General features: G+C 42.7%; 1 protein-coding gene across 2 annotated transcripts in view; it reads right to left on the reverse strand.

The window, feature by feature from the left end:
* Egflam (EGF like, fibronectin type III and laminin G domains) overlaps positions 1-14,096 on the reverse strand; it is a 177,763-nt gene that overhangs the window by 45,262 nt on the left and 118,405 nt on the right. For both annotated transcript variants that reach the window (XM_021183287.1, XM_021183286.1), the window contains exons 7-8: positions 1,260-1,375; positions 265-583 (exon numbers count right to left, since the gene is read on the reverse strand). In XM_021183287.1, coding sequence (XP_021038946.1) covers positions 265-583; positions 1,260-1,375 — 435 coding nt within the window. The remainder of the gene's footprint in view (positions 1-264; positions 584-1,259; positions 1,376-14,096) is intronic.

The following is a 14,096-nucleotide window of genomic DNA, read 5'->3' on the forward strand; positions in this document are numbered from 1 at the left end:
CAGGGCTCTCCCTCAGAAACAGGGCTCTCCCTCAGAAACAGGGCTCTCCCTCAGAAACAGGGCTCTCCCTCAGAAACAGGGCTCTCCCTCAGAAAGGCAATGGAAGCTGCTTCTTGCTTTGCCTGGAGACTGGGGCTAGTTTACCAACAATACATGGAAGAAAGGGCTTCTCTTACGAGAAGGACTGGAAGGTGCTCTGTTTGAATCATACGACTGTATCTGTAGGATTAACCCTTCTCTGTCCATTCTCTTTCCAGGGCCTACCTTCTGAGCAGGCCTCGCCTCCTTTGCCCAGGTTGCAATGGCATCGTGAGCCCCCCCAGGCATAGTCATTGACACAGAAGCTGTCAGCCGAACAGAGAGTTTCATCACAGGACAAGTCAAAGAGCCTTGACATCACGGCCACACTGTTCTTCCCCTTCCGTTGGGCTGGTGTGGGTGGGATGGCCACTGTAGTTTCGTGGAGAGAGGCCGAGGTAGGTTGGGCGAGTCTGGAGCCCATCACTGAGTTGGAGACAGAAGTTTTCTTGGACTCCACTGAGAACTTCTTATTCCCAACTTTGGTAGCAGGAAGTGGTTTAACCTCAGTTAGAGAAGGAAAGGAAGGGCCAAGTGTAAAGACGGAGTCATTGTTGTACTGTGTGTATGTGCGTCTCGGACCACAGGCTCACTGTTAACAGTGTGCATAAACACGAGCATGGCTGTGGGACAGGAACACTGACCCCAGTTCATCATGAAGACTTGGAACCTCAGGGGTGGGGGTGGGGGTTAAGCACCTTGCCCTGTAATATTCAGAATATCATGATGAGGTAAAGCTGATATTCTATGACTTGCTCTTACTAAAATATTGCAAAATGCATGGCTTTGTCAAGGAATCATTCATTTCCTTATACAGCCTCGTCTTACAAAATTCTGTGGGTAGGAAATCTATCTATCAATATATACATATATAAATACATATCACACACCCATGTATACACACATGCACATACGTATATGTGCATACATATACATATGCACATAAATACACTTTGTGAAGCTAGTTAGAGATAGAGGCTGTTTATAACAGCCTGCTAGGAAACTCCTTAGCACTAATTTATGCCTCTCATCCCCAGTCTCATAGATGGAGGAAACAAATCTGTGCTGAGAGCAAATGGGCCCATTCTAATCTGAGGTCCCATGTCAGTGGTCCATGGCTAGCCTGCTGTGGCCATCATGTAAACAAAGCACATTGGCGTCAACATCAGATGTGACCATACCTCCTCAAAGGATACATCCAGGTCCAGTTCGTCTTCAGATCCATCATCGTCTTCGCTCATGCCGGGATTGGTGATATACCCAGGTCCATAACGACCGCTTCCAGCCTCCCCAGGACCTTCACAAAGAAAAGGGGCACATCTCTTGTCACCTCATGCCTTCTTTGTCCCAACGTCCATTCTTCTTTAACTAACCAGCTTTCAAGTTGTTTTATGACATATAGCATTTTCGTACATGTACGGCATTACCTTCTCTCTCCTTCCTGACCATCCTCCCCCACCTCCTTCTATCCAGACATCAAGATCTACTTTACTAAGGAATAAACTGAGGCTTGGAGAGCCCATGGAAGGTTCCAGAAAATGGAAGTCACCAGTACGGAGCTCCTGGCGCTGCACCGCAGCCCCTCAGCGTACTCCAAGCTTCCAGTCTTGGACAGTGGTCCTGATTTTGCAGCACTTCCTGCTCACCGAGAAGGAAATAAACACAGATAAAACCAGGCCCCGTGAAACTCCACGAGGCCCGGGATGGAAGCCACCGCACTCTTCTGAATTGTCTCCTCCATCTCACACCCACGAAGCTTCCACCAATGCTGTTTCTCAACGCATGTAAGCCGTGCATTCAATGCTACTGATAACAATCCTCCAAGTGGCCTGGGGTTGCTGTAATTAAAGTGCATAACTTATCTCTTTCTACTTGGCACTTTGTTAATTAAGAAAAGAGAACATTAAAAACCAGTCACTTATTAGAATCATAAAAGTCAAAGCACATACTGAATGCAAAACAAATTCTGGGGTATTCCACATTAGGGGAAAAATAATAAAATACAAATCTTTTTGGTCATTAAAAGGATGCCCTTGATTTTATAAAGTCCATGTAGGTTTGAGTTTTTAAAGACAACATGGATTTTCTGCACATTGTTTCTCTGATGATCAATGTGATATAGTTGGAAATAGCTCTGGTGGTGTAAGATGGGAGAAGTGCTTCCATTGTTAGGAAAGTCATTTAACCATGGAAGAAGATCCCATGATTCTCAACAAAATAGAGAATGAGGGTTAGGGAGATAGTCGAATCAAGAACATGCTTACCACAGGAACATGAGGACGTGAGTTTAATTTCCCAAACCCATAGGAAAAAATGGTTAGAAATGGTGGTGACCACTTGTAATTTAAGTACTGGAGAGGCTGGGGTGGGCAGATCCTTGGGGCTCATTGAACAGTCAGTCAAACTGACTTGGCGAGCTCCAGGTTCCAGGTTCCAGAGAGAGAGAGAGACCCTGTCTCAATGAACAAACTGGACAATGTCTAAAGAATGACATCAGAGGTTGTCTTTTGGCACACCCACACACGGGGGACACACACACATGCACGTGCACACGCACACACACACAGCCCTTCCCATGGACAAATGAATAATACATTTCATGACCACTGAGTTCTTTAACTTCTGTGACCCTAGACTTCACATTGTTAATGTGGACGAGGAAACAACTACAAAGTTTCACTTACAAGAATGAAGAGCTAGTTCAGTAGGAGCTCACACTGCTCTGGGGATTGGAGCTTTGTGTCCACTATGCTAAACTTCTCGGAAGCCATGTGGTATCACTGTCAGAATGATACCGTCTATTACGTCGGCCTCAGGGGAACCTGTCTTAACAGCTCATCTTCTGGAAGCCTCGACGGAGATGCTTTTTCCCCATCCCTGAAGTTTCCCCAGGAAAGATGAAGTACAAGAACTAAGAATCACTGAGTGCTTGTTCAGTCTCTTCCATCCATCCCTGTGAGGTGCAGGTAGGGATCACGCTGGCAGGTAGGAGCATTTGGCCCACACTTACGAACTGAGAGATGTTGAGGAGGAGGAGGAACTGGAGGCAAACTTGGTCTCTTTTGTAGCCTTTCTTCACCAGAAATAGGGAGCAAAAGGAGCTTTGGTAGAACTGTCACAAAGACCATGTCTCCCAAGCAGGCTATCACAGGTCCCATACCAGGCAGAGGGTCCTGGGAAACCAACTTTGACTCCCAGAGCAAGCTTGCCTTCTAGCTCAGCCTTTATCAGACATTGGGATGCCTTTCTGCTAACAGCACTGACTGACTTCTAAACTGATTATAAAAGTAGGCAAAGAAAAAAGGCTGTGAATAGAATCTGCTGAAAACCAACCAACCAACTAACCAACCAACCAACCAACCAAAAACAAAACAAAACAAAACAAAAATTCCCCCATGGCCAGTGGGACGAGAATGGATTAGGAGAAAAGGCTAGTCTGTGAGAGATGATGGATTATAGAAAGAAGCTGGGACATCTCAGTACACGTGCTCAAGGGGTATGTGGTCAGGCAGGAAATGGGAACAGTGAAGAGCCACTGCCTGAGTCACTTCAAAGTCTCGAAAGACCATTTGTGACTTGGCCTTGCTAGTCAGAACCTTAACCTTAACTGCATTCCAATTTCACACTCCCCTTCACCTAGCAGCCTCCAAACTGGTTCTTTCTTTAGGTTCATGATGTTTTCTGAACAGACAATACATGTTTTTAGATCAACAGGAAGGATCTAGTGGGGAAACAGAGCATGGGGGAGGGGGGCTGTGTGGGACAAGGAGGGACAAGCCTTAACAGTGCTGATTGATGTGTTGTCTCCAACTGGCTCTCCACGTCTGGCTTGGGAACCAGAACAGGAGAGTGAGTGGTAATGAGAGGGAGATGAGATGTGCTTGTGTGTGATGCCCAGTGTGAACTGGAGGGACAGGCATGTATGTGAGCCTGTGTCTACCCAGCGATGGGACTAATTCTGTGATGTGACCAAGCACCAGTGTCCTGAGTTTTCAGTGGCCCTTAGACTGGCTCCTGTGGACAGTCACACTGTTCAATTCTTTTTAGACATTCCAATAAGAAAATTTCTCAAACCCAAGACACTAGCAGCCCTCCTCTGTCCAATGACACAGAGATTAGAAAAAATAATTGCCCAAACAAAGTTCTGTGTTTGATAAGTTCAGATGATATTGGTTCGGTATTAAAAGTGAAACAAAGATATTATCAGAGAGAGTGTATCACTGACAGATCTTTGATGATTTATGGGAAAAAATTGAAGGGGGCTGGGAAAACAGGGGAGAAAGAAGAGATAGGGGAAAAGGAAGAGGATTAATCCTGGGGACAATGCATTCTAGTTTTGTCAAAGTCTGAAGCTGTGGCCATTAAATGAGATAGGACAGAAATACTGAGAGGTTCCATGGAAGACAAGAAGGGAATGAATTACGTGAAGCCCCTGGGACTTTCATCCTTTAAAAGAAAGATAACAGGTATTGATTAATTTTAGATGTAATTTTAGAATTAATTTAAGAATAATGTCTCAGCAAAAAAAAAAAAAAATAAGAGTCCTTCATTCAGAGGCAGGCTGACAACAGATTTACTGACTAATCAATTAAGTTCAAAAGTTAACAAATTATAAACAGTTAATAAAAGAATCCATTATTTTATCCCAATTGGCAAAACTAGTAACTCTCATAGAAGAGCAGAGAAGAGTGGAAACAAAAATCCTGTCTTCAATTAACAACTGGGGGACCCCAGAGAAACTTGAAAACCCAAACTAAGGTCGAAGAAGTGGATAAAACATGCTGATAATTAAAATAGCTACAAATGTAAAGAATCTGTCATTAGGGAAGTGTATCAGGCTGACTTTTAAAATATTTGAGCTCTATGGTACTTTCAGAAAGCACCTCAGCCAATAGCCACAGGAGATAGAAACTAAAAAGAATGCTATTGTGGTGAACAGAGGCTCTACCATCATGGAGACCAAATTAAAAAGAATTAAGGCGTTTTGATGGGGCTGGGGAGATGGCTCTGTGCATCAGGTACTTGCTGAACAAACACAGAGACCCAGATCCTATTCCCCGTTTGCACAATTCTGCGTCTGGTCTCCCCTGTGCTGGGGAGGGGGAGCTTGCTGGCCAGCCTGCTTGGTGTGCACTCAGATCCGTGAAAGACCTTGTATCAAAAAAAGAAGGTGGACAATGGCTGAGCGATATACCTGAGGTTGTCATCTTGCCTTCACACATGCCTGTAAGCATGTGTGCCTCCATATCCAAACACAGAGACACATAACTAGACTCTTGTGTTCTCACTCATGTGTGTGCACGATTGCATACACATACTCACTCACTATGTATCATAAAACCGCTTCAGACTAATGGTAATCCTCCTGCCTCAGTTTCCCCAGTAGTGGGATTACAGGTGAGGGCCAAAATGTCTGACTGCATGCCCTATCTTCATATGATTTTATTCCCTATATCTGCTTGATTTATTAATCTATTACACATAGAAATACTTTAGAAATATCAACTTGAACTGTGGCTAAAAGACAGAATTAGGTCTTTGGCAGCACAGCCTATTTAGTGCTGGTCTCTAAGACATGAGAAACAAGCCCAGTGATAGATTGATCAGAGTGCTTCTGATTTTTAAGGGCTTTCTTTCTTCTGAGTTGAATGGATCTGCCAGCAGTCAGATACACTTCAAATTGACACCTTTAATTTTTAATAAGGAACAGTAAAAAGGAATCTAGCCACACAAAATATAATTCTTCATGTACAATAAAACTACTTTGAAACTTGCTATTCATTGCTATGCTTGAATTTTGGAAATTTCTTACTACAACTGCACCTAGTTAAAAAAATCCTTTTTTTACTTCTCCTGGTCTAATTATTAGATAATAATTATTAGATAATAATTATATTAAGCTATTATTAGACTCTAATAGGAAGCTTTACATTCAGTGATATCCAGATATCAGTAGCAAGGTTGGCCTGGAACTCAATATGTACCCTAAGATGACCCCAAATTCATGAGAATCCTCTTGCCTTAGCCACCAGTGCTGGGATTATAGGGGAGAGCCAAAATGCCTGGTTGCTCAGGGTGTGATTTTTACTGGCTACATCTATTTGATTTATTACCATTATATCATACATTTTATTTAATGTGTGCACATGTGCTCTTGATTGTACTTGCATGTGTGGAGGTAAAGTGTCACTTGGGGTGTCTTTCTTGTTTGTTCTCCACCTTATTTCTTGAGCCAAGTCCTCTCACTGAATCTGTAGATGGACGTTTTGGCTAGACTATCTGGCCAGCAAGGCCCTGGTCACCTGTTTGTCTTCCAATGCTATGGTTATATCTATGAGAGAAAACACCTGGCTTTCTCAACCAATGACGAAGATCTGAACCCTGGTCCTCACTCTTACAAAGGCAGCACTTTACACACTGAGCCATATTTCTAGCCCTTACACTTAAATAAAATTCTCCCATTTTTGAGATTATATTTACACCATTTCCCCTTTCCTTTCCTCTCTCCAAACTCTCCCTTGTACCCCTCCTTGGTCGCTTTCAAATTCATGATCTCTTTCTTCATTAAAATTGTTGTTATATACATCTATGTATATACCTACATATTCCTAAATATACCTGAATAGTCTGTATAATGTTACTTGAATGTATATTTTCAGGGCTGATCACTTGGTATTAGATGACAATCATGGGTGCTCAAGTCTCTTATATAAAATGGCACAGTGTGTGCATATGCTTTACAGAGTTCTTGCATAATTTAAACCACCTATAGATTCTTTATAGTATCTATTCCAATGGAAATGCTTTATACATGGTGCTGCATTGATTGCTGTATAACTGTTTCCCCAGAACTGAAGCATCTCCTCCTGGAAGGAGGAGAGCAGAAAGTAACAAAGAAGATTCAGGAAGTAAATAGAAGTTAAGGCATCCAGGAAGCTCAGAAATCTACAGTGTTCATAACGCCTCTCCCTAGGACTGTGCAAGCAGGAAGGAATGGGTGGGGGAGAGCCGGACTTCTCAGTGGGGCGTTCCTCAAGTTGTGCATAGAAGCTCCTCGGGACAAAAGCTTTTGTGACTGGTCCCCCATCTGCTTTTGAGCCTCCCACACTCTTGTAAATAACCCTGCATGCACATTCCTGTATGGACCCGCAACACAACTCACTGGTTCACGAAAAAAGCCTTGGATGGAATCTTTCTTAGAGGGAAGGGGAGGGCTGTCCTACATGCCCTATCTCGAGTGAATAAACATTTGTTCACTCTTCATGTTCTTATGAGGAAAAGTCACACAACGTTTGAGAACAGTGGCAAGAAAACAAAGTCTTTATGTCTTTAATACGGACACAATCCCCCCACCCCAAATATTGGTTGAATCTGCAGCTACAGAGTCTGCGGACATTACGGGCCAGCTGTGCCTTCAGAGTCCTGACTAAGCCAGAGCTCGTATGGCTATAAGCAACAAGTAGTCTCCTTCTTGTTGGAGTAGATCAGTGGTCACAAAGCTGGCAGGGACCCTGACTTGCTTACTTCTCTGTTCGTGCAAGCAGAGTTGGTTTTACTCCAGAGAATACGCCTGGGTTAAAGCCTCTCTCTGATCCATAATCATACTCAACAGTAATTGAAAACTCCAGACAGTCTGTGACAAGAGCAAGCCAGCCTCTCTCTGGGCCGTGAGATTAATCTGTGCCCAAGAAACCTTTTCAAAAAAAGAAAAAAAGAAAGAAAGAAACAAGAGTAATCTGCTCTCATGTTCAAATAAGTATTGGCATATTGATTAAAGCAAGACTGAGCCAGAGAGGAACTCGAGGTGCGGTGGAGGGTTTCTGAGCATGAACCATCACAAAGCCACCTCCATCAGAAAGAATCATGAACTGCTAAGGCAGAGAGCTCACTGTCTGAATAACAAACAGAATCCACCACAAGTTGTTTTCTGATGGAAGAGTTTCTACAGTGGTTTTAAACTTTCACCTTGAGAAAGTACCAAATAGCCAAGTGAATGAGGAGAAAGAATATAAAAAGACCACAGAGACCCTCGGGTCAGTTCGTACAACTGGTCTACCATCTGCTAGAATTCCTGCCCAGAAGTCAGGAAGACTGTATGCAGCAGTGTCAGCTGGGGCTGGAACATGGACTATTTTAAATAAGAGATTGAAGAGGTGGTCTTCATGTTAGCTAGGGGAGTAGTTTCACATTGGCAGGTGTGAGCTAGGTTCGATCTTCTGCCTTGGAGTTCCTAACCCTTATGTGTCTGAACAATGTCCAAGCATACTCTCTTAGACCTTATTTAACAATGAATTGAAAGACCTGTTCAGCAGGATCCCATTCCCTTCATCCTCAGCCTCCTGGGGAAATGCAGCCCCACTTTTAGCAGCCACCCTCAACCTCACCTCACTGTAAGATTTCTGATAAGTTCATTTTCCAGAGTCCTCACCACAAGGCTACCACTGCCCTTCTTTCCACTCTAGGGTATGTTTTCTCGAACTGCATGAAGTGCAAACACAGGCACTCAAGGAGTTTTAGATGCATATAATCATTGGCTTGACCATGAACTCTTGGCTCAAAGCTTTGGCTTCCTCCAAAAGAAACTTGTTAAAAGTAAGAATATGCAATATTCATGGACGTAACTAATGTTCCCTTCCTCTACACCTTTAGATGTTAGTATATACTTTCCACAAAGCTCTACTTAATTTCCTGATGTATTTGATCCAGTATTATTCAAGCTACAGACTTCAGGACACTCAAAGGTTGTGAAAACAGTTAAGTGGGCCATAAGCAATATTTTTAAAAATTGAGTCAAATGACCTAAGAATATAAAGTTCTAGTTCAGCAAGGGTGAGACACTGAAAACACACACAGTACTTTGCTTTTCAAATTTTTATTTTAAATTATGTACATGGTGTGTGTATGCATGTGTGCATGTGTGTGCATGTGTGTGTGCTTGTGGAGACCAGAAGCAGGTATTTATTGATCTCTTTCAGATTTATAACTAACTCTTAGGGTGCAGTAGCAAACTGCACAGGGTCTTCCATTTATGATAGGAATCCTGCTGGAGTGGCTGAAGTTTGCAGAAGGGCACAGCATATGCCTTAGTCAGGAAGTGTTCCTACACATACTGAGGTGGAAATGGAAACTCAACGCTTCTTGTTGAGGAAATAACATCTTGTCACTAAAGGGGCAGCTCAGAAAACTGATATAGAAAGTCTGCACTTAGGATTATTGACATGACAACCCGCGGCTCCAAAAATGATCCAGTGAGAGATGGCTGGGAAGCTCAGGGTCAGGTAATGAGATGTGACTCTATTCTTGAATGTGGTGTCCCAACCATGCACACAAATTGGGTTCTGCATCAGGGGAGGTCAAGACACAGTAGAAGTATCTTAGTGACTGGAACATTTAGAGCCAGCCATGCAACCGGATAGAGACTTGGTACTTAATCTCAGTCTTTCACCCTAGTGCTTATCATTGCTGATGCATTACTCATGGAATATAACAATACTCTCTCTCTGTCTCTCTCTCTCTCATACCCCTTTATTCATGCATCACCACCAGTTGGAGTCACCCTAAAATCACTTTACTGAAGAAAGGATAGCGTCTGGTTTATGAGTTATCTTACTAGGATCTATCTATCTATCTATTTATCTATCTATCTATCTATCTATCTATCTATCTATCTATCTATCCATCTAGTATTCTTTTCTTCCTGACCAAGGTAGGTCCTCTTTCATGTAAGTTCCCTGACTGCAGGGATACCTGCTGTATTACCTACTGCTAATACTATGGTACCCAGAAATTGCCTGACATTAAACAGGCATTAAATACATAGATTTTGAATTACATGAATGAACAGTCAAACAGAAAAAACAGCCATTAAAGGCTCATGTACTGGCTGAGCTAGAGGCATCTGAGAGAAAAGTGCCCTAGTTGAGGAGATGCCTCCATGAGATCCAGCTGTTAGCATCTTCTCAATTAGTGATCAATGAGAGAGGGCCCAGCTCTTGGTGGGTGGTGCCATGCCCGGACTAGTAATCCTAGGCTTTATAAGGGAGCAAGCTGAGCAAGCCGTGGGAAGTGGGCCAGTAAGCAGCATCCCTCCACGCCCACTGGATCCGCTTCTGCCTCTAGGTCCCAGCCCCACTTGAGTTTCCTATCCTGACTTCCTTCAGCGATGCACTATGATCTGGAAGTATAAACTGAATAAACCCTTTCCTCCCTCATTTGCTCTTTGGTCATGGTGTTTCATCACAGCAATAGAAACCCTAACTAAGATAGCTCATAAACAAGACGCTATCCTTTCCTCCATAAAGTGATTTTAGGCTGACTCCAGCTGGTGGCGATGCATAAAGAAAGGGGCGAAGTGACATAGACTTTAACTCGTTTTCAGCTGTTCTAATCCATTATTTTCATTGTTGCAGTGCTTTCTAAGCATGACAACCTTTTTTTTTTTTTTTTTTTTTTTTTTTTTTTTTTTTTTTTTTTTTTACCTTAAGAAGAAATGAAACAAAATTGAGTTCTTAGTTTATAAGCTTGTGAGCTTTTCTTTTGGATGAAAAGCTAAAATGTAGATTTGTAAAGTATAGCCCTACTGGCTGGGACTAGTTAAGCAAGGGAGAAACAGCTCCAGGGCAATCTAATGGAACGTCTCTATCAGTCCTGATTCAACTCACACTAGGCTAATAATGCACCCTGCTCTTCCTGCTCTGCAAGTCTGTGGGCTATCGCCACCTGCTGGATGACTTGCAAACTACCGCCACCTGCTGGAGGACACCCTCTGGAGCTGTGGGTGGCCCTATGCCAAGTCTTGAAGTCTCCTAGTCCCCTGTTGGCTTCTGCAGTCTTTTGATGATCCAATGATCAAAACTTTGATGGAAGCAGCAGTACACTGTGTCAAATGGAGACACAGATTGTAAAAATATGGTCTGTGCTGGAGTTGAAGCTCAGTGGTGGCTGACATTAATCCACACTTAGGGCAGGTGGTGGGAATGAGAAGTAGGCATAACCAAGCACTTGGGTCCATAAACCCGCTGTCTCAGTTTCTCAAAGAACTGGGAAACAGAAACCAGAACAGGGAAGGGGATTTGCTTACAGTTTGGCAAGCCTGAGCCCAGGACGGTAGTGATGTAACTTCCTCCCCATCACACCTGTGGTCATCTCATAATTCACAGAAAGCCATGAGAGGAAGGCCAGAACTTGTGTAAATTTAGGTATGAGAGATGTCAGTGGGTGTTCTCCTGGGGGAAGGGCACCTGAGCCCCAGAGCACAGCCTCTCTTCTTTGATGCAGCGTCAATTTTCTATTCTATTTTGAGACAAAGAAAATGTCTGACAGACCCCTCCCCAGGCCCTCTCTTTAGTTTCTCCTAAGTTCCCACAGAACGCTGGGCCTTCTTATAGTCTCTCATAACTGTTTTTCGTAGTCTGTTTCCCAACTCCCGTCCCTTCCTGCTGGTCCTCTCCCCTCTGTTTTTACGACACATGTTGCATTATGGGATAAAACTCCCCTAACGGAGGCAACTTAAGAAAGGAAGAATCTTTTGCTCATATTTTGAGGGAACGTCATGGTAGAGAGGTGACGTTGGCTGGAACTTGAAGCAGCTTGCCATACTGCATCCACAGACAGAAAGGAGGGAGCAAGGAAACACCGGTTCCTGACTTGATTTCTTTCTCTTTCAAATTTTTGATTGGTTGATTGGTTGGTTGATATTTTACACATGAGTGCTTTGCCTGCATGTATGTAAGTGTGGTACATGCATGCCTGATGCTGGAAGGGAGCAGAAGAGGATGCCGGATTTCCTGGACTTAGAGTAACGGCAGCTGTAGGTACTGGGAATCAAACCTGGGTCCTCTAGAAAAGCAGCCAGTGCTCTCAACCACTGCCCCTGCAGTCTCTTTTTGATTGGGTCTGGGATCCCAGACCATGGGGAATTATTGTGATGGTTTGTACATACTTGGCTCAAGGAGTGGTACTCTTGGGAGGTTTGGCCTTGTTGGAGTAGGTGTGGCTTTGTGGGTGTGGGATTTAATGCTCTTGTCCTAGCTGCCTGGGAGTCAGTATTCTGCTAGCAGCCTTCAGATGAAGATGTAGAACTCTCAGCTCCTCCTGTACCATGCCTGCCTGGATGTTGCCATGTTTCTGCCTTGATGATAATGGGCTGAACTTCTGAATCTGTAAGCCAGCCCCAATTAAATGTTGTCTTTTATAAAACTTGCCTTGGTCATGGTGTCTGTTCACAGCAGCAAAACCCTAACTAAGACAATTACCTTCCACATTTGGGGTGGGTCTTCCCATCTCAATTGCCTAATCTAGAAAATCTTTCACAGGTTTACCCAAGGGCTTACCTCTTTGGTGATTCTGGATCTTGTCAAGTAAGCAATATATTGATCAGCACACATATATTCATTTGTCCTCTCCCTCCTCCTTAAAAATCTCTTTTTATCTCTTCATGGTCTACTTTCTAGTTTTAAACACATACCTCTCACATATAGAACCTCACATAAATGGATTAAGAAATAGGATCTCTTCTTGTGTCATAGGTTTGGTGGATTCGTTAGTGAGTACACAACTGAAGATCCCTTCCACATTCATGATTGTTGACACAGCCAATTTTGTGCAGGAACAGTAGAGGTAACCTCAGCTACTGTGCATTTGTGATTTCAACCGCTGTGTCATACGCACAGATGACAAGATGGTTTGATGCTATGTCAATTTAACTAAACAACACTATAGGACTAGGGAGACCTGGTGTCTATGAATGTTTTTGACTGCATTATAGTACAATATGTGGGTCCTGTCCTCCTGAGTAGGTCTGGAATTCAAGCATAAAACGGTTCGTTAGCCCCATGATAGTTGTACTGCTATTACACAAGTAGACACACCCTCAAGTTTCAGCATCATAGAGTGAGTTTGGTAGTATTCCTTCCCTTTTTTATTTTGTAGAACAGTTTGAAAAGTGTTAATATAATTAGTTCTTTAGCATTTTCCCAAAAGTTTGGAATATTAAGAAATGAACCTGCCTGATCCTGGGCTTTTCTCTGTAGGAGACTTTTAATTACTGCTACAATACTGTTGCGTGGTGTGGACTTAACTTGTTTATATCTCCTTGGCATAATTTTAGTAGGTCAAATATATCTTGAAAACTATGTTTGTTATTGATTTTCCAACTTTTTGAAAATAAGATTTTCAACTATCTCCTAATGACCCTGTGCATTCCATTCAAGTCTGTTGTAATATAGTTCCCCTTTCATTCCCAATTGTATCAATTGGCGTGCTTTCTCCCATTCCCATGATTTGTTTGCTGAGAAGTCTGCCAGTCTTACTTAGATTCCAAAGAACAAAAGCTTTGATAATTATGTATCTCGTTCTTTCAGTCTCCATTTCAGGAAATTATGCTCTAATATTTATTATTTCCCGCTTTGTATAGTATCTGGGCTTGGCTTCTCATTTCTATAGAAATGTGCCGAGAATTATTAGGTTATTTGAGACTGTGACAATTCTTTGTATGTAATCAATTATATGCACACACTTTACTCTTAGAATGACCTTAGTTATAGTCCACAAGTTGGGCAAGTTCTTCATTCATTTTCATTTGATTTGATAGATTAAAATGCTTTCTCCTCGACCCACCAGTGGCTCACTTTTCATTCAAATGGTCCCACCTCTCAGTATCTTTGTACCTTCTGACGTTTTTATAGCTGTTAGTTTCAAGTGTTATGATCAGATAAAACACAAGAATTATTTCTACTGGCTTTATATTCATTAATTGATTTTAAAGGATATTCTATGGGCCACTAGAAGGGATGTGTTCTCTGCATCTATTAAATAGAATGTTCTGTTGATATCTGCTAAATCCATTTGTCTATGGTATAGTTTAACTCTGAAGTCTCTCCATTGGTTTTTCATTTAAAAGACCTTCTAAAGATTGGAATGGCCGGGCGTGGTGGCGCACGCCTTTAATCCCAGCACTTGGGAGGCAGAGGCAGGTGGATTTCTGAGTTCGAGGCCAGCCTGGTCTACAAAGTGAGTGC

The sequence above is a fragment of the Mus caroli genome, chromosome 15 (genome assembly GCF_900094665.2).
Source record: "Mus caroli chromosome 15, CAROLI_EIJ_v1.1, whole genome shotgun sequence".
Lineage (NCBI taxonomy): Eukaryota > Metazoa > Chordata > Mammalia > Rodentia > Muridae > Mus > Mus caroli.